Source organism: Pogonomyrmex barbatus, unplaced genomic scaffold (assembly GCF_055798465.1).
Source record: "Pogonomyrmex barbatus isolate J1 unplaced genomic scaffold, ASM5579846v1 scaffold5, whole genome shotgun sequence".
Classification (NCBI taxonomy): Eukaryota; Metazoa; Arthropoda; class Insecta; order Hymenoptera; family Formicidae; genus Pogonomyrmex; species Pogonomyrmex barbatus.
The window spans coordinates 7,699,033-7,724,982 of NW_028297149.1; the positions used below are offsets into that span (position 1 = coordinate 7,699,033).

The 25,950-nt window shown below is 30.5% G+C and overlaps 3 protein-coding genes across 3 annotated transcripts in view; 1 reads left to right on the top strand and 2 right to left on the bottom strand.

Moving 5' to 3' along the window:
• The window catches only part of LOC105427215 (uncharacterized), a 21,857-nt gene extending 20,398 nt beyond the window's left edge, over positions 1–1,459 (bottom strand). Inside the window, exon 1 of the mRNA XM_089082095.1 lies at positions 355–1,459. The gene's annotated coding sequence lies outside the window, so the exon portion shown is untranslated. The remainder of the gene's footprint in view (positions 1–354) is intronic.
• Positions 1,460–2,708: 1,249 nt separating this feature from the next.
• Positions 2,709–5,088, top strand: LOC105427212 (uncharacterized). The gene is made up of 3 exons (XM_011638867.3): positions 2,709–2,970; positions 3,524–3,661; positions 4,020–5,088. The coding sequence occupies exons 1-3, from the start codon at positions 2,966–2,968 to the stop codon at positions 4,855–4,857; spliced, it is 981 nt and encodes a 326-aa protein (XP_011637169.2). The 5' UTR covers positions 2,709–2,965; the 3' UTR covers positions 4,858–5,088.
• Positions 4,991–25,691, bottom strand: Cubn (Cubilin). Its single transcript, XM_011638866.2, has 53 exons — positions 25,105–25,691; positions 24,668–24,797; positions 24,382–24,567; positions 24,013–24,069; positions 23,783–23,923; positions 23,623–23,726; positions 23,192–23,342; positions 22,812–23,054; positions 22,276–22,591; positions 21,618–21,940; positions 20,925–21,275; positions 20,613–20,766; positions 20,303–20,493; positions 19,712–20,228; positions 19,275–19,500; positions 18,778–19,095; positions 18,552–18,712; positions 18,158–18,493; positions 17,421–17,917; positions 16,871–17,263; positions 16,464–16,734; positions 16,092–16,367; positions 15,515–16,026; positions 15,069–15,267; positions 14,367–14,738; positions 14,088–14,284; positions 13,771–13,922; positions 13,379–13,567; positions 13,112–13,293; positions 12,726–12,944; positions 12,478–12,624; positions 12,256–12,331; positions 11,778–11,889; positions 11,541–11,700; positions 11,109–11,342; positions 10,914–10,987; positions 10,536–10,786; positions 10,255–10,467; positions 10,026–10,161; positions 9,477–9,810; positions 9,041–9,232; positions 8,689–8,845; positions 8,427–8,604; positions 8,012–8,248; positions 7,585–7,747; positions 7,201–7,415; positions 6,972–7,046; positions 6,824–6,888; positions 6,463–6,703; positions 6,151–6,313; positions 5,623–5,864; positions 5,299–5,410; positions 4,991–5,164 (listed from the first exon to the last, which is right to left on the bottom strand). The coding sequence occupies exons 1-53, from the start codon at positions 25,170–25,172 to the stop codon at positions 5,133–5,135; spliced, it is 11,241 nt and encodes a 3,746-aa protein (XP_011637168.2). The 5' UTR covers positions 25,173–25,691; the 3' UTR covers positions 4,991–5,132.
• Positions 25,692–25,950: the final 259 nt, after the last annotated feature.

A 25,950-nucleotide genomic window follows, 5' to 3' on the forward strand; every position in this document is an offset into this window, starting at 1 on the left:
CTAATCCAATGAGTGAATTCATTATTTCAGAGTAATATCAATTCTACTCTGTCTTTCTGCTCATTCATTTTGAAACAATCGATTTATAAGATGTTATATTTACGATATTTTGTTCTTTTGCAAATGATTGTTTCATAATTTTTTAAAAAACAATTTATTGATATGATTTACAACAGCGAAATTGTAACTATATCGTAATCTATGTCAATTTGCAATGCATACATTTATTTAAATTACTATAACGCTCAATATCATTGATATCTTACAAAATAATTGTTGTGCATCACAAACACAAATAAGATAATTATAAACGATTTAAAAGTAATGTAATATAATGAATCATAAATTACTTACCTCCACAACTGTTTCGCCGATATGCTCAATGCCTTCCTCTTTCTCTTCCTTTTAGATCTCGTAAAGTCTCCTTGTCTGTGACACACGACACTTATTCACGAAAATTATAGTTAATTACGAATTATAGTTAATCACGTACACGATCGCTAATTAATAAAATACGATAATTACACAATGCGGCACTTAAAATAGTAATTACACGCGACGTGCATTTTATTTCATTACGGTGGAAAAAATAACGCGGGAAATGTAGGATCATATGAAACCATTATCGGTCAATGTCCGCGACGAATCGCAAATTAGCGGAATTAACGGGAGAAATATCGAACGGCGAAGGGATCCACTCTCCGATTTATCATGGCACGAATTCACGCATATACATGGCTGAAAGATGCTCAAAATGCTATATTCTAATTGCGGTTAAATTAAATGTGTCGTTCCAGCCGGAATCGCTTTGTCTACATTTACTGCGACATTTTATCAACTGCCGAAAAATCAAAATTCAAAAAAGGAAAAAAAATCACACCTAATCACACGGGAAAAAGTACTTCAAAATTTATTTGTGAGAAATAAGATTTATTTAATTTATTAAGATTTATTTAAATACGGCATAAATAAAATTGGATTCGTATATAGCAAATAAGCCATCTTACAATTAGTAAAAAAAATTTTTAAATATTTCACAGAAATATATATTTCATTAAACTTTTTTTTATGATCAATAAATATCAAAGTAAACATCGCAAGCTAATATTTGCTTCTGAATATTTCAACTTTGTTTTCTCAGTGTACTACGCGAGTCAATTTAATAATCAGTTACAGCGCGATCGTGCGATCATAATCAAAATTCTCGGTTCTGCTCGTGACGCGACACACGTTCGTCTTTACATAATTCACATATCAGGAAGGAATAATTAATGTTCGCAAATGTCGCAAGATTGTATAACGCGAAACTCCTATATAACCGATTCTATCGCAAAGTTCCTTCTCGATTAATTGAATCGTGCAAGTGCCACTTCGATGCATGAAAATCATTCGTCATGTGATTCGGTTTATCACAGTTTCAAAATAGTTTATTCGTAGTGAATGATCGCCGATGTTTCGAGGGATATAATAACAACGATTGATAATAATAACAACGTACGAAGCGGCACGCGCTCGCTACCTACTCGCTCGAGCGTCAACACAAAAGTGAGCCGCGCACGCGGCTCATTGTAGTATAATACAAACACGCCTACGCCGAGTCACACAGACGGAAACAAACATGAAGATCGCTCACCGACTGTCGTAGTCGGTTTACTTTCGTTTCGAAATACTCAATCTGTGCAAAATAAATTTACGTTGAATATTCTATTTCTTCCTGATTTCTTCCTTTTTATTTTTTTCAGCCTCCCCCCTCACCTACATTCGCATATTCCCTATTCAATCTGTACAAAATAAATTTACATTGAATATTCTATTTCCTCCTCACTTCCTCTTTTCTTACTTTTTTTAGTCTATATTCACATATTCTCTCTCATGTATTTCGTGATTTGTTCTATTTGTGAAAAGATTAACTTTATCTATTTGTAAAATTAATTCCTTGATTAAAAACGAAGATCTAGTGAATATATATTTCTTAAGATTATATTAAGTTTTAATTTTAAGTATATATTTCATAATTATGATTTTATTTTAATGTTACTTATCCAATTATTTTAATATTAATTTAAGATATTAATTACAATTAAAACAGCAGTTTGTCTATCACGCGATATAATGTTAATAAATGAATGTTTAAGAAAAAGAAAAAAATATAATTTTTAATAAAAATGAAAAGAAAAAAATTTTTAGAATTATTGTAATACTAGATTTATAATAAATTTAACATTAAATAAATTAAAACATACATACGTGGTTTTCTTTAAAAAGGTATTATAAATGTCACTCAAATTTATCAGTATTAATTCGGTTACGGACGTCATTAGTAAGATATTTTTTTAATTACACTTTAATCAAAATTTCTCGAAAATATCTGAAATAAGCATGTAATGCGCTTGTTTATTACGTACACCATCGTTGAATGCTTATTAACGTCTGTATATAAATTGTTAGCCGATTGCTGCTGATATTAGATTAGATATCCGCAGAAAGATATTCACTGAGATTCAAACATCTGAATTACAATTTTAACTGTGTATTATAGAAATTTACTGATGTATAACAGAATATATAACAAGAAAATATATCTAATGAAAATGTAAGACGTATAGTGTTTATCATCGCAGTATCGCATTTTAAAATACCCCAGGTCATGTTTGTGATTATATTTTACTTCAACCACAGTATTATATTGACACTTGAACCTCGCACTCTGCGCAAGTTGCGTATTAACGTATTTAATTTGTCATCTCTTTCGGAAGATTTTACTCAGATAGCATTTGCGTTATCGAGTCCGTAGAACCACTGACGTGAACGTACGAGATTCGCTATATTTATCGCGATATCTTCGTTGACAACATATGAGATATAAGGAGCAAGTAACTTGAACAGAGATAGTGCTGCGCCAGATTTTGCCGTGATTCTTGTAAGAAGAAAATCAAAGTGTGATCAAAGAAAAATAATTATTACAATGAGGTAAGAGGAGTTTTTCTAAAATATTTTAAAATAAAGAAAAGAAAATAAACATTTATGTTAAAAAATAACTATAAAAACATTTTTTTCTCTTTCGTTGATTTAAGAATTGTAATATAAAGCATATTTTTGCTAAAATATTTTTTTTCAAATTTACTCTGTGTCAATTTATGTATATGAATAATAATTCATCGGTTGTATTGATTTAGAAAAATGTATCTTATTGTGATATTGACAATCTATTTTCGACTTATGTCAAATATGGACATTTTAAAATATAATTGATTAACAAATTATATTTTCGAAATTTTTATAAGTTCTGTAAAAAATGTAAGTTAATCGTTATATTTAACTTATTAATTCAATTAATTCAATTATTAATTCAATTATATTTAACTTATTAATTCAATTAAATTGAGAATAAATTATTTTTAATTTTTACTGATTTGTAAGAAATAATTTGAAACATAAAGAACAAGTTTTCTCTAATCTCATATTTTTAAATCTCTAGTGATTAAAAAAAATTGAAATATAGAAAATAAATTTATCTGTATAGATTGTGGATATTGTTAACTGCACTCTTATTAGTTGCAATCCTTGCGGCGGAAGTTTCTGCAAAAAAATCAAACAAAAATGTGGAATCAAAAGATAATAGTGCAAAAGAAAGGAAAGTTGATGTGGAATACCGTACAAAGTAAGTTTTGAACAGAAAATATAAAATATAAAATAAAATAATTAAAAGATATATAATAATAAATAATAAGAAATAATTTAAAATAATTAAAAAATTTATTTCAAATTTTATCACATATTTATATAGCGTATTAATTTTATTTAATTTTTTTAATACAACAATTTCAATTATTATCGCTTGATATATAAAATTTATGTAAATTATAAATTTAATTTTAAATTTAAATAAATAAATGAAATTACAAATAAATTACAAAATAAAATATATATTTATAAAATAACAGTGTTTTATTAAATGATATATTTATTTAAAAATTATAGCTTTTGCTGATTTTATTATTAATTGTTATACTTTTTAGAGATAAAAATCAATCAAAGAACAAAGACAAATATATGAAGGAACAAAAGAAACGGAAAAGCAGTTCAGAACAGAACATAAACGAAAAATCTTCTGAAAAATACTCAGAAGCGAAAAATTCTTATAAATCGGAACAAAAATCGAAAAACAAGCGGAACAAACGTGAGGAAAATGAGGAAGTGATAAATGATGAGGGAAACAAAAATATTGACAAGAAATCAAAATACACGAAAGATAGTACAAAAACGCAAAATAAAAAAGATAAGAATAATAAACAACAATCGAAAGAATTTGAAAAGTCTTCCGAAAGTTCTGAAAATTCTGAGGTTCGCCAAAAGTTCAAGAAAAACTTAAAAGAAGGAAAAAATAAAAAAAAGTCGAAAAATATTGAAGAAGTTGAAAACATTGAAAAAAATACTGATGTTCAAAATAAGAAGAAGACAAAGCGCTCCAAATCTGAAAATGTTCAGGAAGTTGTTGATAAAAATGAGAAGAAAACTAAATATGATAAGAAAAAGAAGGAAGAGGTACCCAAAAACATGGAATCCGAAGAATCTGAGCAAGAATTAGATCAAGCTGATATAACATCTGAAGATTCTGAACAGGAAGAAAATATGGACAAGAAAGAGGAACAAAAAACTCAGAAAACATTAAAAAATAGCAAGAAAAATAAACAAAAGCGTGAAGTAATGCAAGAAGAAAAAGAAGCCGAAAAGGTGCAACCAGAAGAACATTACATTGAAGAAGAAGAAAACAGTGAAGTAGAAACAAACGAAATAAATACTGAGGAAAATTGTTTAACTGAAACAGATGAAGAAGTATGTTCAGCATCGGAATAATAATATTTTACTACATTGATAGTAAACTGAAGAGCAATAAAAAACATATTTATGTTAATAACATTCACTTTTAGTATAATATTCATTAATATGAAAATATATGTTTCAAACAAAAATGTTTCAAACAATAAAATATGTTGTATATTAGAGAAATTTATTTATTTAGTACATAAATTAAATTGCACGTACATAAATTGTAAATTGTACATAAATTTTTGAATATTTATTGAATTTTTTATTTAAAAATATTATTTTTCACAGTCTTGATGTCTCCTTTACCAATTATCCATAACATCGATAGGATTATCTGAAAATTAATTTTATAATATTATTTTACATTTATTATCTTTTATTTTATTTTATTTATATCTGCGCATAATTTGCAGTTTATAAAAGCATTTAAATATTTTAAATTCTTTTGAAAAAAATATCTATGCTTACGAGTTGATTGTGCCATAAATATAATAACCCATCCCGATCCAATGTTATTTACTGTGGAAGTATATTTAACGAGAATTCGATCAGTATCAACTTCCAGTCTTGCTGGATCATCCTATACAAAAGAAATATTTTTAAATATGTATTATATATAATATTAAATATGTAACAAAAATATACATTTATTATATATTTTAAAATTATCATATATTTACAAATTATTTAAAGAAATATTTAAAATAAAATCTAAAAAAGTTCTTCAAAATATTTAATTTTCAAAAGTTCTAAAAAATGATCAGTTTTTTAAATATCATTTTAATAACTTACTCCACCGCAGTAAGTGCTGTGTAAAAGTTCTCCGCTGGGGACAACGTCGTAAACCTTGAGATTATTGTTAGCGCAGTTCTTCTTTGTGCCGATGTCAAAGACGGGGAACTGGAGAATGATCTTGAAACCCCGAGGTACGCTTACGTCCCAAGTGCACACGGTATTGTTGCGATATATGTTGGGATACAACGGTGAGGTGAATCTGCCACCGTAATTGAATATACGACCGCCACAACCTCGACCTGCGTAATTTTGATTTTGAGAGATGTTTTACGAAACGAAACGATTTACACGTACGTTTCACTTGTGATGTAACTCGCATGGTATTTGAATGCCGCGAGATCGCAATCGGATTTTCACGCGGTCCCCCGCGAAAATAAACCGCAACATTTCACGAGCGCGTATCTCGAGGCGCCGCAACGTCGTAAATCATCGCCCGTGCGTTATAATTTCTCCGCATCTGGTGGCGCGCATTAATCGGATGCAACGATGGGGATTTGTGCACGCTGCTACAAACGCGTCTCCTACCTGCGTCCGTGGTCGTGTAAATGATGTCATAACTTTGATAAGAGCTGGCGCTCTCGGTCCAGGAATGCAGAGTGAGTTTGTTGCCGGTACTGAAAATCGGGCTTGGTATCGCTGTACTGCACAGCGTCGTTATAAGTGGTCCGCTCGAATCACCCTCGTGAATCTATAAGACACATAAATTTGTTTGGAAATTCGAACTCACAGCAACGAATATTGAAATACGTCATTTGGATATTTCAAAATAAATAAGAATATCAGTAGCCTCTTAAAAATGATTGATTGCATTAGTATGTGTAAAGATAGATAACGTACTTGCAGCGCGTTGCGCGTGCAATGCTCTGGGTCGTAAATGCTGAAATGATTGAAGTACAAAGAAATAGTATGATTTGCCGGAGCAGTGATCGTGATCCAGCAACTTGTAAATCCGTTATGGAAAATTCGTCCCTGCTCGCTCGTGTAATTTCGATTGCAATTTGTTGTACTATATTCCAGCTTAAAGCCTTTATGATCGTTAGAGGTTGATTTAAAAGTTAGTTCAACGTTGTCACTATAACTATAAAAATATATTCAATTGAATATAAATATATTCAATTTGAACTAACGTTTCTTTTAAAATTGTATAACATCATAATAATTTGATAAGATCCAAGAATAAAAATTGAATTTCACATACCTATAATACTCGTGTGGTAATTCGTTCCCGCAATATTTATACGAAGCGAAAGGAAAACGGCTACCCTGAAAGAGACAACAAAATATACGCAATATAATAAGGCTTATTAATAAAACAAAATACATTAATTTTAACATGAAAAACTTACTATTTCGACAGTAATCGGATGATTTCTTTCACCGCTGTATATGAAATTTGTTCCGAAGCCTTCATTTATGTATTTCTTATTGAAAAGAAGTTATTGGAAAAAAGAAAGTAATTCTATAGTTATTATTATAACGATTTATGATGTTATATTTTTTTAATTATTTATATAATAATTTATTAATTCTATTAATCAGAATTGTAAAATATTTCAAAAACAATTACATATCTACCTTTTGCTCAGTAATTTCAAAATAATCGGTTTCACACTTGTCAGAGTCCATCAGATCAAAATCTATAAATCGGATTCGTAATCTATCACTATATTGATCGGCAAAATGCAAAACCCAGTGGCATTGTGTACCAGCTAGATGTGTATTTGGATAACCTGGCGAAGTAAGTATCTGAATTGTCTCGTTTACTATTCGAGTGTGCAAGCCACACAATGCTGTAACAAAATAATGTTACAAAAGTTATATCCATTGTTACTACACATATGCAAGAAGACAAATTCCTCGGATATATTTTGCCTTGTATAATAGCGTAGGTAGTGCCAATTAGTGAATTGAACAATTATTCATTAGTTACTCATTAGAAGTGAACATAAAATTTCTTACAATCAACAGTATCCAATGTAGCTGTCGCACCGGCACCTTCAGTAGTGCCATCAGTATAAAATCTAATCCACAATTTGTTTGAAGTAGATACTATAGGAAGAGGCGGTACATTTCCGCAAAATTGACCCAAAAGTTTATTATATACTCCACCTCCATCTCGAACCTGAGAACGATAAAATACACAATATTATTATAATAATATATTAATTTGAATATAATATCCTTAAATTAAGATTTATTTTTGACATTTTCTTTTTTCTTGGTTAATTTCACATTTATTAAAATTGTTTTGCACATATCTTTTTAATATTTATTACAGTTATATACGTATATAACTGTAATAAATATTAAATAGAGTTCGTATAGAGTTCGATATTTTGTTATCAGTATCTCTGAAAGTATTTATCAGACGCAAGCGCAAATTTACCTCAAGATAATCACCGCTACATTCATTGCCTCGAGTGACATTATTAGTCGAGTTTTTGATATCCATGCTATTTATAGTAAATCTTATAGTTTTAGTCGGCGATGTCACCACAGTCCAATGACATTCTTCAAATGACTGATAAGTTGCAGCCTGTTGAGTTCTGAATGATTTGGATTGAATCGAAGTTAGATTGACGAGTCCTCCGCAACCACCGGCTGGACTTGTCGTAAACAACACCTAAAATTTTTTATTATTATTTATGCGTTATCATATTCAACTAAAAACATAAGTATATAAATAGATAACGGATAAAACTTATACTACAAATGCAACATTTATTATTATCAAATGACATTTCGATGACATTTCTTTTTAAATAATGCCACAAAATAATATTTAACATAATTAATAATACCTTGGCTGTAAAACCTTCAAACTGTCTCGAACTATCAGCATTAAAGTTAACGACCATAGAATTAGAGTCGGATTTAAATGTTGGTAAATTATTAGTCAAGTTTCCGCAAACCAAAGCAATCCGTTTACTTTGATTAACTAAATCACCCTCGAAAACGGCGACATTATCGAAGTAGCAACTATAAATTGACAATAAAGATAGATGAAATTTTTAATGGAAATAATCTCGATTATATATTATAATAGATTTGTCGAAAACATACTTTGTGCTAAACTCCAGAATGAACTTTTCGAAGCGTAAAAGTACACTCTTTCCTTGTGGCGCTTTAATGATCCAAGTGCAATTCATTCGTCCAAAGTATTCTTCTCCATGCATCAAAGGCTTAAGTTCGGTAGGATGTGTGACAATACCACCGCATTCTGTTAATTACAATGTATTTATTATTCCTTTAGCTTTTTTGTTATTTTCTTAAAAATTTTCTCATATAAAATTATTAAATACTGTATTTTTAGTAAACACTAATTACAGTTCTTTAACAGTCATTTGTAATTTGTAATAATATTTGTTTTATAATTATTAATTATAAAAATTTATATAGCGCAAGAGAGACTTACTGTTAATAAAATATTTAAACTGAAAACCATTTCGCTGCACATATTTGTCTGTCATGAAGATAATCTGTATCTGTGACATCGATCTTATAAGCGGCGGTTTATTGGTGCCACAATAAGTTTCCACTTTTTCCGTCATATACATAGTTTCAGATATAACAGTGACGTTATCATACCGACAGTTTGTAGTGCTTACTGAAATTAACTTCTTTTAATCTTTATTATTTCTTTACTTTAGCTAGTTGTAATAAATATTTTTCATTTCATAGATATTATCGCATGTTTTTTAAGAATCTATGAGCATTGAGTATTTTATTACACTTAATAAAGTAAAATCTATGTAGTATGTATATATATGTATATATATATATATATATATATATATATATATATTCTTCAACATATCTGGAAAAAGCAATAGTTGCTGTCACCAACTCACCCCACTCGAGTTGGAAATCGGTGAACTCGACGATAATGTCTTCGTCTGGTGCAACAATAGTGTAATTGCAGAAAACGTTGGGTGGATAATAATTCGGAAATGACGGTGATTGGATCGTGTTAATGTTATCGGTTGCCTGAAAAATACCTCCGCAATTCTCGCTCCAGACAGCATGGAAACCATCTGATTGTATTGCTTCGTTCGAATGAAAGATCACTTTCATGCGATTTGTCGTCGAGTTAAAAGGCGAAGGTGTATTCCTGCCGCAAACTTTTCCAATACTTTTCCATTCGCCATTGTTATAATTTTCTTTTTCTTGGATCCAATCAAATACCTGTGTAATGTGGTTTTTTTTATTGCCATTTTTCTAATTTTTAAACTTTTTTATATTGTTCTTGTTTCTTTATGCTAAGACAATACTATTGTAAGAGTCAATATAAATTAAATAAATCTGATAAGTTAGTTAATATTAATATTAATAAATGTTTAATGTATATATATATATATATATATATATATATATATATATACATATAGTAATAACCAGACCTGGACATAATCTTTCTCGCAATTGGGACTAGTTTCCAGGCTGAATCGATCGATGAAAGTTAAACCTATATGATAACCGTTGTCACCTATTATCTCCCACGTACACTCGCCATTGTTTGGATATTGTTTGGGGAATCTGAAATTGTAGAAATGTTATTAAATAATCTTTTTTTATAGATTATATTATATATCACAGTTTCTGCATTTTCAAAAAAAAGAAAATAGTTACTCCGGAGATGCAATTTCGCGGCTGTGACCGCGTAAAAATCCACCACAATCTACGCTAGCAACCGTGACATCAATTTCAAATCTGCCTAAACCGGATTCAGAATAATATTCTATCCACAGTTGATTCGATATACTGTTGACATTATATCTTTGAAGCTGACTTGTAGCATGTAAGCAGTGTTTTGCGATTTGAGGTGCTGTTGCTCCACCATTTCTGGTTATAAAAAAAAGCCACGGATTAAATGAAAGAATATTTAATAACTAATATAAAATAGTACTTACTTGATAATAAGATAATTTCTATCACAGTTACTTTCAAGTTCAAGTTTAGTGAAAGACAGTTTAATCGTTTCTCCTTCGGGATAATCTATATGCCAAACGCAATTTATTGGAGGTGTTATTGTATGAGGCATATCATTTGGTGACGTAATATGATGACTTGGTTCTGATAAAACACCACCACAAGATTGCCATCGGTATTGTAAATCGAAATTTATACGTTTTCCATTCATTCCATACGTTCCATTCATTATCTAAAAATTAAAATATTAAAATTTTTTTTTCTACATTGGATATAAATAATTTAGTTTGTAAGTAAAAATTCTCTATATTACTTATGTACATACGTAAATAATAAAATTAATATTAAGGACACATTACCGTTAAATCATTAATTAATTTTGGGCTTCTCAAATATCTTGGTTTGGTCATATTTCCGCATAACATTCCAATATCTACGCAATATATTCAACGTTTATATTTTACTTATTTATGACATAATGTTAATTGTATTATTTATAATAATTGTTATTAGTCAACAAAAATAAAAAAAATTTTATTAGCTTCTTATCTTACCGTGAATTTCAATGTATTGTGGATAAATGCAATTTATTCTAATGATTGCATATTCAGGTCCGCCTAAAAAGCCGGTGACTCTTACTGACAATGTCAAGCCGCTGCTATTAATAAGAGAAATCATATATTCGGGAGGTTGTAATCTCCAGTGGCAAACAAATGAAGTTTCATTAAAAGGCAGACTTGTAGGACCTGTTAAATTGCCTTCTACTTGTCTCACAAGTCCGCTACAGGCTGTGTAAATAAAAAAACAATCGATAGAATTTATTAGATTAATAATTGATTAAAAATTTTAAATTTTATATTTTACATATATTTGATAAAATATAAATTTAATTTTTATATTAAATATAGTTTGAAAGTATTTTGATTTAAATTGTATTAAGATACACGAAGGATATGTTATTGTTGATAGTAGCTTTTGAAACTTACGAGCCGGAGCCTCAGCAGTATATCGAAGTTTGAAACCTCGATGTCCGGTGGAGGACCAATAGCCAATAAGCATGGTATTGCTAGAACTCCTTATCGTCTCTGTATTAGCGCCTTGTCCTAAGACTTTGATTTTCGATTTATAGTGAAAATCATTATAGAACTGCAAAAAAGAGAAAGTTCAGCATACATCTTTTTTCGCCGAATTAACATTCTTTACATTAATATTATATTACTCACCGATAATGCATATCCCACACGCATAGCTCCAGATTCGGTAACAACATCTATATCCAAAATATTCACCACGATTTGATAACCTATTGGTACTTTAATTCGCCAATCGCAATATCTATAAATAATTTATTGATCAAATAAATGTTAGTGATCAAATAAATGTTAGGTTTTAAAAATATAAGATTTATATTATTATAAGACTAATAGTAATATGCTTTTGCAACATATATGAATAATTAATGTATTTGTAATTTTGTTATTAATTTTGTTATTTTGTTTCATTATTATGTTATTAATTTTGTTATTTTGTTTCATTAAAATGATTTATAATTTTGTATTAAGTATTTTATATTATATCTCTTTTTAATTAATAGGTATATTCAATGTATAAAATATTATATTCTATTAATTATTAATTCTATTAATTTAACAATAAAAGAATAACGATTGGAATGTATATTGTTTTCTAAAAAAAAATTACCTAGGTCGTGTACGTGGATTAGGATATCCGGGTGATTTAATTATTCCATTCAGTGCAGTTAATGAACCGCCGCATGCTATAAACAAATAATATAGAAAATAATGTTATATACTATATATATATATTTTTTTTTTTAACATAAAAATATTTGTAAATATATAAATAATGTATAAAGTAAAATTTATATGTAATAAAACATACTTAATATTTTGTTTTACTAACTTTCTTGGCTAGCGATGAAATTTAGACTGAAGCCTTTGTAACTCACATACTCTCTGTTATCGCTTTCGAATGTTACATATACTGCATTTGTCGATGTTTCAATTTCATCCGGTATTTGAAGACCACAATAAGTTCCAATTGTTGAAACTGTAGAAATATATCCTTGTTCATTGTTTCTCATGTTATGTATAATAAAGTATATAATGAAAAAGTTTAAATTCAAATTTACATAATTAATTATTACTTACTAGTATCATTTTCTATAAGTTTTTCTGCAATTTTAACGTAGTCGGTTGAATAGCACCCATGAAAGCCAGGAAGTTCGAGATCGCGGAATTGTAATTTTAGGGTATGATCTGTCGGCGCAATAATCAGCCATGAACAATTCTGGTTTGTAGGATATGGATGCGGATAATTCGGAGATTGAATGACACCTGTGGGACTCCGTAAAATTCCTCCACAAATCTCTATACAAATATTAATACATATTTTTCATCACATTTTTTTATTTTAATATAAATTTTGTAATATATGGCAGACATCCACATTGTTTAAATTGAAAGAGAATTATTTTATAACCTTATTGTTTCAATATCATATAAAAATATATAAAATACATTTATTTAATGTTTACCTCCTACAGTAATTACAGCTTTAAAACCATTCTTAGGTTCTGCCACATCCGTGTAGAAGTGGACATATATCATATTGCCAGTAGTACTCATACTGCTGGGTGCTATATCTTTACAAAATTTTCCCAGGAATCGCGAACCGTCTGTTCCACCATCCCTTATTTCAACATATTCTCTCTCACAACTAAAAAAGCACATATGATAGAAGTATTATTATATAAAAGCTTTTTAAAAATTTGCTTTATTTTTTTGTAATAATTAAATCTCACTTCTCCGAATAGCTTAAATCAAATCTTTCCAAGAAATGAATAGTAAGTCTGTCACCAGCTGGAGCAGTAGCTTTCCATACGCATTCGGCATAAAGTGGAGGAATATTTGGATAGTTGGGTGATGATATTTCCCATTTCTTTTGTTTATTTGTCAAAATAAACTCACCACCACAATTCATGCTTACTTCTCTAAAATATAAAAAGATAAGTGTGATTAATGAAAAATTAAAATAAATATTTTGATAAAATAATATTTTGTTAAGACATTAGAAAAATATTGATATCTTTTGATGAAATAATAAATATCTCTATAATTGTAATGTAACTGTATAAAATTTGTTCATTTAAATGTTATTAATTAATCTAAAGATTTGTATCACGCACGACATCACCTGTAAGTGAGCCTAAAGCGGAAATGATGACCAGCGCCTGTAGCTTTAATATAAAAACGATTTCCAGTAGTTTCTAGTTCTGGTGGTATTACTTCGCCACAATATTTTCCATTACCTAACAAAGGCGAAAGCATTCCATCTCCATTTTTTAACTAGAATTATATATGTATAAATTATTTTCTTAAATTAAACTTTGTTTTATTACTTTTCGCCAAAGCTTATGATAACTGTCTCTACAAATCTTTTCAAATGTGCATAATTTTTTTGTTTATAATTATATTAATAGTAAAATCTCTAATAATATAATGTCTACTAACCAGCAAATAATTATCACCACAAGAATGATCTGGCATTTCCTGTATCGACATATCAGTAATGCGAACTTTGATAGTTCTACCAGTTCTCACTGTCACAGTCCACTTGCATGTGAAATGCCACGTGCGGATCGCTCTCGCTGTAGAAGAATTGTCATATTCAATTACGCCATTGGGTTCAGTTAATTTACCTCCGCAATCTGAAAGTATTAATGAAAATATTTATGAACATTTTGTTTTATTAAAATCTAATTCTATTAACGCAAATATGACATTAACAACCTCGATATACATATGCGTTGAAGCCGGTTTTATTCACAAATGCATCCGTTTCGAATTTTACCGTCATCACATTGGTTCCGCTAATTGAAGACGAACTCGAATTCGCCAAGCATAATTTACTCTCCAAATGAGCATTGCTTGTCGACGTTAATGCGTATCCCGAATAAACAGAAACCGAATCCGCTCCGCAATCACTAGTTTCTTCTAAATCCATGGTTATTATCCTCAATACCAAATGCGTTCCAGGTGGCGATGTAAAGACCCAATTACAATGCAAATTGTCAGCATAGCCGGTAGGCCAGCCGGGAGAACTGAAGGAATATGTGTTGTTGCGATCACTCATTAATTCTATTTCTTTATTACATTCTGATACTGTAAGCAAATAAAATAAATGAGAATTATTATAAATACACACACACACACACACACACACACACACACAATATATATATATATATATATATATATATATATATATATATATATATTACATTGATTTGACTTAATTTACGTAATTATAACATTTGATGTATATCATCATATATTTATGTTATAAAAGCATTTATTTAGCTTGAGAAATATTGTTAATATTAATTAATTATTATATTGACATATTAATAATTAAAAGTGATATTATATTTTAATACATATGATTTATATATGGTAACAAAAGACTAATAAGTATGTATAACAGAAACTTACATTTAATTTCTTTGTTATTTTCTTGAGAAGTGTTTCTTGGTATTTGAAGCCATGTAAGATCAAACCAACTTCCTTGTCTAACAAAATTCGTCTTCATTTCAATATAAACTATGTTGCTAGATGAATCTACTGGTCCTGGCAAAGTATAACCACATGCCACTAGTAAACTTGGTGCTTCGTCATCGTATCCATCATATATCTAATTAAAAATAGATAGATTTGATGAATAATTGAAATTATAACTCAATGTTTTACTTTCATTAATTTTAAACATATGTAATAAAATATACCATAAATGCATATTAAAAAATATATATAAATTTTATATGTATATAATATAAAATAATTGTATTTAATGTTAATAAATAAATCTATAATGTTATATTACATTTGTTTCGTAAACGATCTACAATTTTAATTTTGTCATATCTGATAACGATACTTACTTTTATATTAGAGTAACAATTTTGACCAATATTTTCTATCCCTATATCTCTGAAATCGATGTGTATAACAGAATCCATTTCGACAGTGATGCGCCATGAGAATGTAGCTTCTCGTTTATAATGTATTGGATACAATGGCGAGGTAATGCGTCCTGTAGGTCCTTCGAGTTCGTTTCCTCCAATAAGATTATATTCAGCCATAAAACCCTTGGCGGTGCCTGAACCGTCACTCTTAAACTTGATCCATAGTTTGTTGGAGGACGCAATTTCCGTGGCATCTTTGCCGCAAGAAATGCTAATGAGCTTCCCGATTCCGCTGTCCTCCCGTATTTCGAGGTAGTCCAGATCGCAGTTTTCGCTCGACTCAACATCAAATTCGGAGAACACAAGAGAAATCCTATTACCGGGAGAGGTATTCAAAACCCAAACACATTCTGCGTTTAGGGGATAACTATTCGGATAACCAGGCGAGGTGATTACTCCTTGTTGGGAAGTGTAGTTTCCGCCGCAAGCTGAAGAACAGAAATAAAATTAATCGCATGTTTTAAGGCGTTTTATATATTTTAATTCAATATACCTGTATTCAGGACGGAGTACATAGCGACAAAGTCACCGAAAAATTCATAACGTATGGCTAGATGCAGCGTGAGGGAACTGCCAGTGCTTGTAATTGGCGGTGGCGCGACGTTGTTGCACAATTTTGCTAAAAGCGGTCCATCTATACTCTCACCTTCGAATATTTCGAGAGAGTAAAAACAAAGAGGTATTAAGGAAGGATTCGGTCCATTAATATGACTCGAAAAACCAACTGGATCCATTTCCATATGCGTGAAGGTAACAGTTATGTGATCGGCTGTAATAAAAAAATAGAAAACGAAAATTAGAGAGATTATTTAGAATTTGAAAACAAATGCAAATAGAGATCAAACTGAGACGAAGTCTTATTTACCTGGATCTTCAGCTATCAATGTCCACGTGCAATTAGTATTATCATGTTGATCGGTACTGCCAGCTGGGGGTGTAAGGAAACCGTGATCGCTCACGATTATTCGAGCACCGCAGGCTCTAATATATTGAGCTTTGAAACCTTTAGCTGAAATTAAACTGTCAGTTCGCATAACTACAAGCATTTGATTACTACTCGAAACATAGGTCGGTGGAAGCTGATTACGGCAATGCGTTCCCAATAATGGATCATCCTTCGTTGGGCCATCAAAAATCTACGAAAACACGAAATAGGAATTGTTAATATTTTATTTTGTCATTAAACACTTTTATTATTATTAAAGTTATTAAAATAGTTGATATTATATTTTTATAAGCAGCTATAAAAAAAAAAAAAAAAAAAGAGAGTACCTTAACGTAATCGTCACTGCAATTTCTACTATTTTCAATATCAAAGTCCAAGAACGTAAGATTTACGAGATGATTATTGTCTACTTCTATCAGCCATTCGCAATTTTGGCTGTGCGGATAATTCTGTGGATAATTGGCAGAATGAATAATGCCCGAAGTTGCTGTAAATTTACCACCGCATTCAATAGGAACGCTCCTATAGCTAGCATTAAATCCTGGACCAGCGTATGACGAATCCGAGTGAAACTTGATGAACATTTTATTTCCGGGACTAGTGTAAATCACTGGCTTTTCTGAATAACATATCTCGATTAATTTTGGCGCATCCTCATTATCACCTCCGTAAACTTGTATTTTATCGAAGAAACAGCCTTTGCGTTTCTCAGTGTTTACCTAAATAAGAAAAATTTCTATTTTATTTTATTATGTTATTATATATTATTGTTTAATATATTATTTAGTATATTATGCGATATTCGATATCAAATTAATATTGTTTTTGTATAAACTTTCGTATAATCCTTGCGAATATTTCTTTGTGTATACCTACATTATGAAGGGTAAGTTCAACGCTATGTGTGTAATCAACTTCGATAAGCCATTCGCAGTCGAGATTCGTTGGATAAGCAAACGGATATCCAGGCGATGTGAAACTATCATATGGTTTAATCAAATGTCCGCCGCAACCATGCACTGACCATTCGAACCGGAAACCATTGAAGGCAATAAAGGAGTCCGTAACAAATGTTACAAACACTTGATGTTGCGTTGAATTAATTTTCATTGGTAGATCGATAGTCCCACAAAATCGACCTAATTCTGTGTTTGGAGTATCTTCATCTCCTTCCATGATTTGAACATAATCAAATGTGCATTGCGCAGGACTATCCATTCGTCCTTCGAGATCAAAGTGTGAGAAAGTCAAATTAATCGTATTACCGATTGGAGCCTCAATGGTCCAACTGCAATTTGATGAGTGCTCGTATTTATTGGGGAAATTCGGTGATTCTATCACACCGTAGTAACCTCGTAATTTGTTATAACACTCTGTATCATAAAAATAATAATTTAATAATGAATTAATTCTATAATAAATAATTAAAATAGAAGACAAAAAAACACTGATTTTAGATTTTAAAGAAATAACATTATATTATGTTTAATAAGAAAGAAATATAGAATTTAAAGGTAGATATTTTTAGAAATGCATAAACAATACGTTTTTCAGATTTTTAACATTCATAAAATAGAATAAATGGTTATTGAGTTAATAATCTCTATACTTACGCGTCTCGTATTTTAGATGAAAACCGCGACCAGAACTACTGTAATCACTACGAAAACGAATGCTCATTTCATTGGTTTTGGATTGAATAATTTTTGGATGATTAGCATCACAATAACGTTTTCCGTTTGTGCGACGACTGATGCCTTCAAATATTTCAATAAAATCATATCGGCATTTGTCGTGCTCTTCAAGATCGAGATCTATTATTACGAGTTGTACTATGCTACCCGCTGCTACTGCGATCTTCCAATAGCATTCTGCGTTCATTGAATAAGGTTCCGGATAATTTGGAGATATAATATCGCCAGTAACTGCTGTCATCATACTACCACATCCTGAAATTAAAGATGCAAATTTAAAAACTAAAGTAATAAAAAACTTGGATTTTTCTACCTTGCGTGGTGCTATCCCACTGTATCTCGAAACCTTGCATCGATCTCGAGAAATCCGAAACGAATCGAATATACATTTGATTGGCTTGACTTGGTATTTCAGTGGGTATTTCTGTGCCACAGAACTTGCCAATTAACGGTGCGGAATCATATCCACCGTTTCTAAAATACGAGAAATATAAAGCAACAATTCGGCAAAGTGACAAAAATCATTTTAACTTTATTACCTAATTTCTAAATAATCAAATGCGCAATTCATATGCCCTTCCAACTCAAAGTGTTCGACTGTAAGGATAATTCTATGTTTATTTTGTGCTTCAATAATCCAAACGCATTCCTTCTTGTTTGGATAATAATCAGGATAATTTGGCGATCTAATAACACCGTTTGGTCTCACATAATGACCGCCGCAAACCTTTGACGCATCCATAAAAACATATGTAGCAACAAATCCATCAGTTGTAACACTTAAATCGGTATGGAAGAGTATGCTAAGTATACGATCCTGTGTCGTTAAATCGGGTGGTTTAGTTCTACCGCAATATCTAAAATGCATAATTGTAATGTATTTAAAAGAAGAAGCTATCAAATAAAATGAAGTTACAATAATTAATATGTATTACAGTACTAATATAACTGATAGATTTTTAATAATTTGAACATTAATATTACTTTTTTATTTAAATTATTAAAAATAAAAAAATTAATGTAACGCCAAACGTACGTAGCTATTACATTTTCCTGACTAGGGTTGTAGCTTTCAAAAATTTTGATGTAATCACTATCACAATGAGGGTGATATTCTATATCAAATGACATCCAAGTAAGATGTATTACATATCCTGGCGGTGCTTGAATAGTCCAGATACACTCTTCATTATTGGCATAACTTCCTTCTTCAAGGGGAGGTTGTATTATACCGCTTGATTCTTTTAATAATCCGCCACATCCTTAATATGAATAATATTATTAATATATATTATCAATGTTTACCTTGTTATTCTGCAAGTTCCATTTTTAAACAAACATTTAATTGTTCTCTACGCAAAATAAAGCTATCGTATTCAAGGCTATTATACTAAACCACTTTGAGCTATAATAATTTTGTCGCAAAGATGCAACATGCTTTGCATGATACTTTGCAGCAAAGATCTTACTTACTGCGATCAATGGCTGTATAATTGGCTTTGAAACCACGACCATCTATGCTGTTATCAGTGGTAAACTTTATGTACATGACATTATGTGTGGAAAAGAAAGGAGTATTTGGCATGTTTTCTTCATCGCCGCATAATGTAGCGAGTTTCGTTGCATTTTCATTATCGCCGTCGAAAATCTCAACATAATCGTAGAAGCAGTTCTGATATCTGCCTTCAATGTCCATATCTAACATAGTTAATTCGATTCCTTTATTCGTTGGTTGTATGATTTCATAAATACACGTTTTCGAATGATGATAAGGTTCTGGATAGAAGGGCGATTGGATAATTCCACTACTTTCATGAAATTCGCCGCCGCATAAAGTTTCATATGACAAAGTGAAACCTTCCCCTTCATAAGACCAATCGGATTTGAAAAATACGACTAAATTGTTCGAATTTGATTTAATCGTTGGCGGCATATCCGAACCGCAGTATCTACCGAGTAAAGGAGAATGCGTGTCAGGTCCATCATAAATCTAAAAAAGTACAAAGATTATAATTTTTCTTCTCTTTTTATAAAACTTGGGAACAATGCAAATTTAAAACTCACCTCGATAAAATCAAACTGACAACTGGTGGAACTTTCAAGATCAAATCTTGACCATGTTATTCTGACTCGTTCGCTTGCTGGTAACTGTATCTTCCATTCACATTCCATATTTGGTTGATATGACGTCGAGTGACCTGGTGAACTGATCATGCCGGTAGCACTAGTATAAATTCCTCCACAACCTGGTATACCTAAATATTGCAAGTAATTAAGATGCAAAATTATAAAATTATTAAATTATTTTTCTAAATAAATAACTAATGATACAAGTGATACAATTATAAATTATAACAGATGTTTTAATAAATACCTTCAATTATCGAATAATGGATTTGGAAACCAGCATCTTGATTCGAACTATCAGAATGAAAATGAACAGTTGCTTCAAAACTAGGCGTAACCAAAGGCGGTGGTCGAGTGTGATTGCAAAAAAGTCCTAAGCGTTCTTCTTCTGCACCTGTAATCTGAATGAATAATGTCAGATATAAAGTAAAGATTAATAACAAGCGTTATAATAATATAATAAGACATAAATATTTATTTTAGAAAATTTAACAATGTTGCAAAAAAGAAATATGTAAAATCTTGATATAATATTATAATTAATTTATCAAATATTTACTTCCACATAGTCGTTATTGCAATTGTCCTCAAGCATCAGTTGTCCAAAATGGAATTGAATTCTTTTCGTTTCGGCAACGGTGATTCTCCAGAAACAATCTCTGTTTGGAGGATATCTTCCAGGCGAACCTGGAGATATAATTGTGCCATAATTATCTTCTAAAACTCCTCCACAAATAGGATCAATGCTACTCCAATGCAAAGTGAATCCATCATGAGATATACTGTTGTCCGAATGAAACCATAAATAGAGAGTATTATGCGATGAAATAATAGTTCCATTTTGGTTAGGCAACGTATGACCGCAAAATCTGTTGATCATTTGACTACCAGCGTTTCTGCCATCGTGAATCTAAAAGTGTGTACATGCGTTATAAGAGCAGCAAGAGTTTTTTTTATTTCTGTCATTCTTTATAAAATTATATAATTCAAAGAGAGTTATAATTTGTAAGATTTTACTAAATATAGAAATTTAGACAACGTTAAAAACTTAAAAATATTACAAACTCTTTAACATAGATTAAAGTACACAAGTTTTTAAAGTAAAAGATAAAAGTTCATTCAAACATTATTTAACGGCAAAAAATTTGCGAAAGTTATCTTTATTTATCTTTATTAGAAATATAGTAATTTTAATAAAAAAAACGACTAAAAAATACTTTATTAATTATTAGATGCAAAATTAACATCGCACCTGTAGAAAATCAAATTTGCAATCTGTGGACTGTTCGAGATTAAAAGCTGTGAAGGTGACGTTTAGAACCTTAGAGGATTCCGTGATTAACACCCAGGCGCAACTCAATCCATGCTGGTAAGTACTACCGCCCATGGGGAACTGAAGCGTTCCCATAGGATTCCGTAATACACCACCGCACGCTTGCCGTGGTGTTTCACACCTGCTTCCTGTGAAGCTAGATGTACATTGACACGTTGCTTGTCCGTCTAAGACGGTGCAAATACCACTATTTCGGCACGGATTTGGTGAACACGGATCGTTTGGTGTGTTGCATGTAGTTCCTAGTTAACAAGACGTACATAAACGTAATGATATAAACAATCACAAGAAACTAATATAATTTTTACTAATTTTTATTAATTTTTATCAAATAAATTTAAATCTTTTTAAATTTAAATCAAAATAATATTTATTTACTTACTAAAATAATAATTATCTTTCATATAAAAAATAAAGTCTTAAGTTATTAGTTTATGTTACAATTATTATATAATCGTCAAATAAATTAATTCTCTATTTTACTATTCGTCACATGTGAGAAGCAGAGCGTTACAATTTACATGAGTTAGTTCATAGATCTATTTCTCCCTACCTCTCTCTCTTCCCTAATACATACCCGAGTATCCCGGATTGCATGTGCAAGTGAAGCCATTTGCACCGTTTGGCACGCATGTACCATGAACGCAAGGATTGCTAGAACACGCTGTATTAAGTGATACATCAGTTAATTGGCAGCCGTTTGGTCCCATTCCGTTGCCGACGTAACCCGACGGGCAACGGCACAGCACGTAAGAACTTGTAAGCGACGGATTCTCGGTACACGTGGCTAATGGATGGCATCCGCCATTGTTGATGGCGCAACCACCAACAAAAATGCAACTTACGCCGTCGCCACGGTATCCTGGGGGACAAGGACCACATATCCTAGAACCCTGTAATTAAAACGTTGCAATAAAATAAATTATTGTTGCAGCGAATCATAACATCATTGTAGTTGACTACTTTATTTATATTTATATTATTAATTAAAAATGCGTATTTTTTATGAGAGCTTAAAGAAATGGAGAAGACCATGTTTTTTTTTTTTTTGAAAATAATAGTAATGTTATATAGTGTTAGTTGTAGTTACTTTGTATCGTGTATTATATTTACCATCGTGTTCATGCATTGTACAAAAGGCGAGGTACTGCAACCGCCATTGTTAATAAGGCACTCGTCAATGTCGGTGCAATAATAGCCATTTCCACTATAGCCGGGCGGACAGGGACCGCAAGTGAACGAGCCGCGAGTATTGCGACATGGTACCGGTGGATTTACGGAACAGGGTGGATGAGGCGCTGCACATTCATCTACATCTTTGGTGCAAGCTGGGCTTGTACCGTCACTTTCCCATCCCTAAAGCCGATGAAAGAAAAGAATCAATACTTTTGCTACAAATAGCAGTTTATGCATAAGTTATCTCCATATACAGTTTAATAATATATTTAGAATATGGTATTTAAAATAAAAAAAAAAGAAATAAAACAACATACTTGATCGCAGATGCATGTATATCCAAGAGAAGAACTGCTTTTCGCAACACATACTCCATGTTCGCCGCAAAGCGCTTCGGAATTCTCTATATTGCAAATCGATGTTTTCTGCGTACAACGAAGGCCAAACCATCCAGGCAAGCAGTCGCATCTAATATCCAAACCGATATTATATATTCCGTGCAGTATATCCAAGAGATTACACCATAAATAAAGGCCACATGCAAAACGCAATATATGATATTATTTAAGAAAATAACATCTTAGAGTAAAATTTAAATTAACTGCAACTTTGTTAAAATATTCATGGTCTAGCAAAGACTATATGATAATACATTTAATATACATTTCTTATTTGCTGTAAAAATTATTATTTTTACAGTAAATTGCTTAATAATTGCTTTAAAATTGTATTTTTTAATACTGCATACCGATATGACCCAGGTAAATTACGACAAGTTGCTCCATTTTGACATCCAAGATCTGTTCCAAGAAATCTTGCGCATTCGTTAACGTCTGTCATACAGTTTGGACCCTAAAATTATGGTAATTATTTTCATGAAATATTACTGTCAAAGCACACTCACATACCTCCCAATTTGATGGACAGTGACATTGATAGGCATCATAGAGATCTTCACAAGTACCTCCATTTTGACATGGGCTACTTTGACACTCATTTTGTTGAAGTAGTGTTTGCATAGCTCTTAATGCATCCTCTAATGCTTTCAGCTTAACATATTCAAGTACATATTTTTTATTTAATATAGGTTGCTATTTCCATATTTACCACTTATTATAGATTTATGAATCATACATACTCGGACGTTAATACGACGGATAGTACTTCTGGCTATACTCGACAATGGATTCAAGTTCTGAAAATATATTTAATGAATAACTTGATACAATTAATTCCATATTTAACTCATTTTTTTTGTTCTGATGCAATTTGTATAATTTTCTATCATTAAAACATTAAATTAAATTAATGAAAAATAAATAATGACTTAATAGTGTAAAAATGATTAATTTATTTGCACACTTATTCTCTTATTGTACCTTTTGCTTACTTTTTTTTTTTTAAGTAAAAGAATTCTTATGCTTTTTTATTGACACATTTGTATTATTTGGAGGATATATAGAAAAATGTCATTGCAAGCTGTTGATTCAATATTGCGCATTCTTACCGGAAAACGTGATCTGTTTCCTACACGAATCGTACCGTTCACGTCGATACTCCTCTCGAGCAGAGCGACTCTTGTCTGTAAACCTGTAGCGCCTGTCACTATAGTCGTTAGTTGGTAAAGAGAGTTCTCCATTTCGCTCATGTGTCCCATTCGCCACCTGTCAATGACCCGCGTCGCATTTTGCGCCTAAAAAATATCGAAATTTAATTAATTGCATTTCTTGCATTTCAATTATACTGTATATATAGATATTATTTTTATATATATATATATATATTTTTCTTACCGCCGATGCTATGTGAAGTAGATTGATCTCATTAACGTTCACATAACCGTCTCCCATTATCTTCAAAGTGATGTTTCTGTCTTTCGCGCTGGAGATTATGAGATGTCCATCTTGAGCCTCCAGAACGGGTCTGAATTTAAATTATTTATATATAAGCTATGTATAAGTTTGTGTGACAATGGAAAATAAGTTTACATAAGAAAATTTGATATTAAATAATTTTATCCGAATTATATTTTGAATTATACTTGTTTTGTTGATAAAATTTTAAGATTCTATCTCTTCATCAATAGTAATGAGATATTATTATATAACAGTTTTTTTAACTTTAAAGAAAGACGTTTTATAAAAATAAATACTATATAAACGTAAATATTATATTGGACGCGGACAGCGCGCGTTATTCTTTTACTATACTTTTATTTAAAAGTTATTACCTCTCGTCCATCCATGCTGTGCACAAACCGAAAAATAATAACAACACCCATACTGATGCAAAGACCATATCAACAGCGATTTGAAACTCGGTAAAACAAATATTATTTTGTTATAGTTTGTTGGATTTCAGCAGAACTTTTACTGAAAAGACAGGTCGTGATAGACTGATCCGTGAAATCGGCATTGTGGGTGTCTGCATCTCCGAATGGGCGTATTTCAGAGATTTATCAAAATCCACCCAATATCAGTTTACAATCGCTATAAATTACATGTATAGCGCAAGATATCTAACATAAAAATTTATAACTAATTGCGTATATAAACGATTATGCCAAATATAAAATTATGTATTATCTGTACTGTAAGAATACTTATTTAAATTTACTAAAATACATTTATTTTGTTTTATTAAATTTTTAAAATATTTATTTAATACTTTAATACTCAAGTTGTGTATAATAATAATTTTATGTATATATTTTTAAAAACTATACTATTTTCTTTTAAATGATATTAGAATGCATAATTACATAATAATACATTCCTGTATCAGAACTTACATATTTTTATTCTATATTATAATTAAAACAGAAAAATTTAATTTTTTAATATTGATATAATATTACAAATTTATATATTTTTATAATATTATTGTTGAATAATAATGATTCGATAAAATATTTTTTATTTTGCAATATTTTAATTTAGTTTTTATAAAAAGTATATGATATAATATTTAACAAATTAATGAAATTATTAATAGTGTATTATTTACTTAAACTTGATAAAATTATTTTAAAATTTTATTATTTTTTGCTTTTTATTTCTATTATATTAGAAATTAA

Coding starts and splice junctions, on each gene's coding strand:
- LOC105427212 (XM_011638867.3), top strand. Junction 3,662..4,019: donor GATGTGGAATACCGTACAAA/GTAAGTTTTGAA, acceptor TATACTTTTTAG/AGATAAAAATCAATCAAAGA.
- Cubn (XM_011638866.2), bottom strand. CDS start 25,172: ATGGTCTTTGCATCAGTATGGGTGTTGTTATTATTTTTCGGTTTGTGC. Junction 24,798..25,104: donor ACAGCATGGATGGACGAGAG/GTAATAACTTTT, acceptor ATTTAAATTCAG/ACCCGTTCTGGAGGCTCAAG. Junction 12,945..13,111: donor AGCTGTAATTACTGTAGGAG/GTAAACATTAAA, acceptor ATATTTGTATAG/AGATTTGTGGAGGAATTTTA.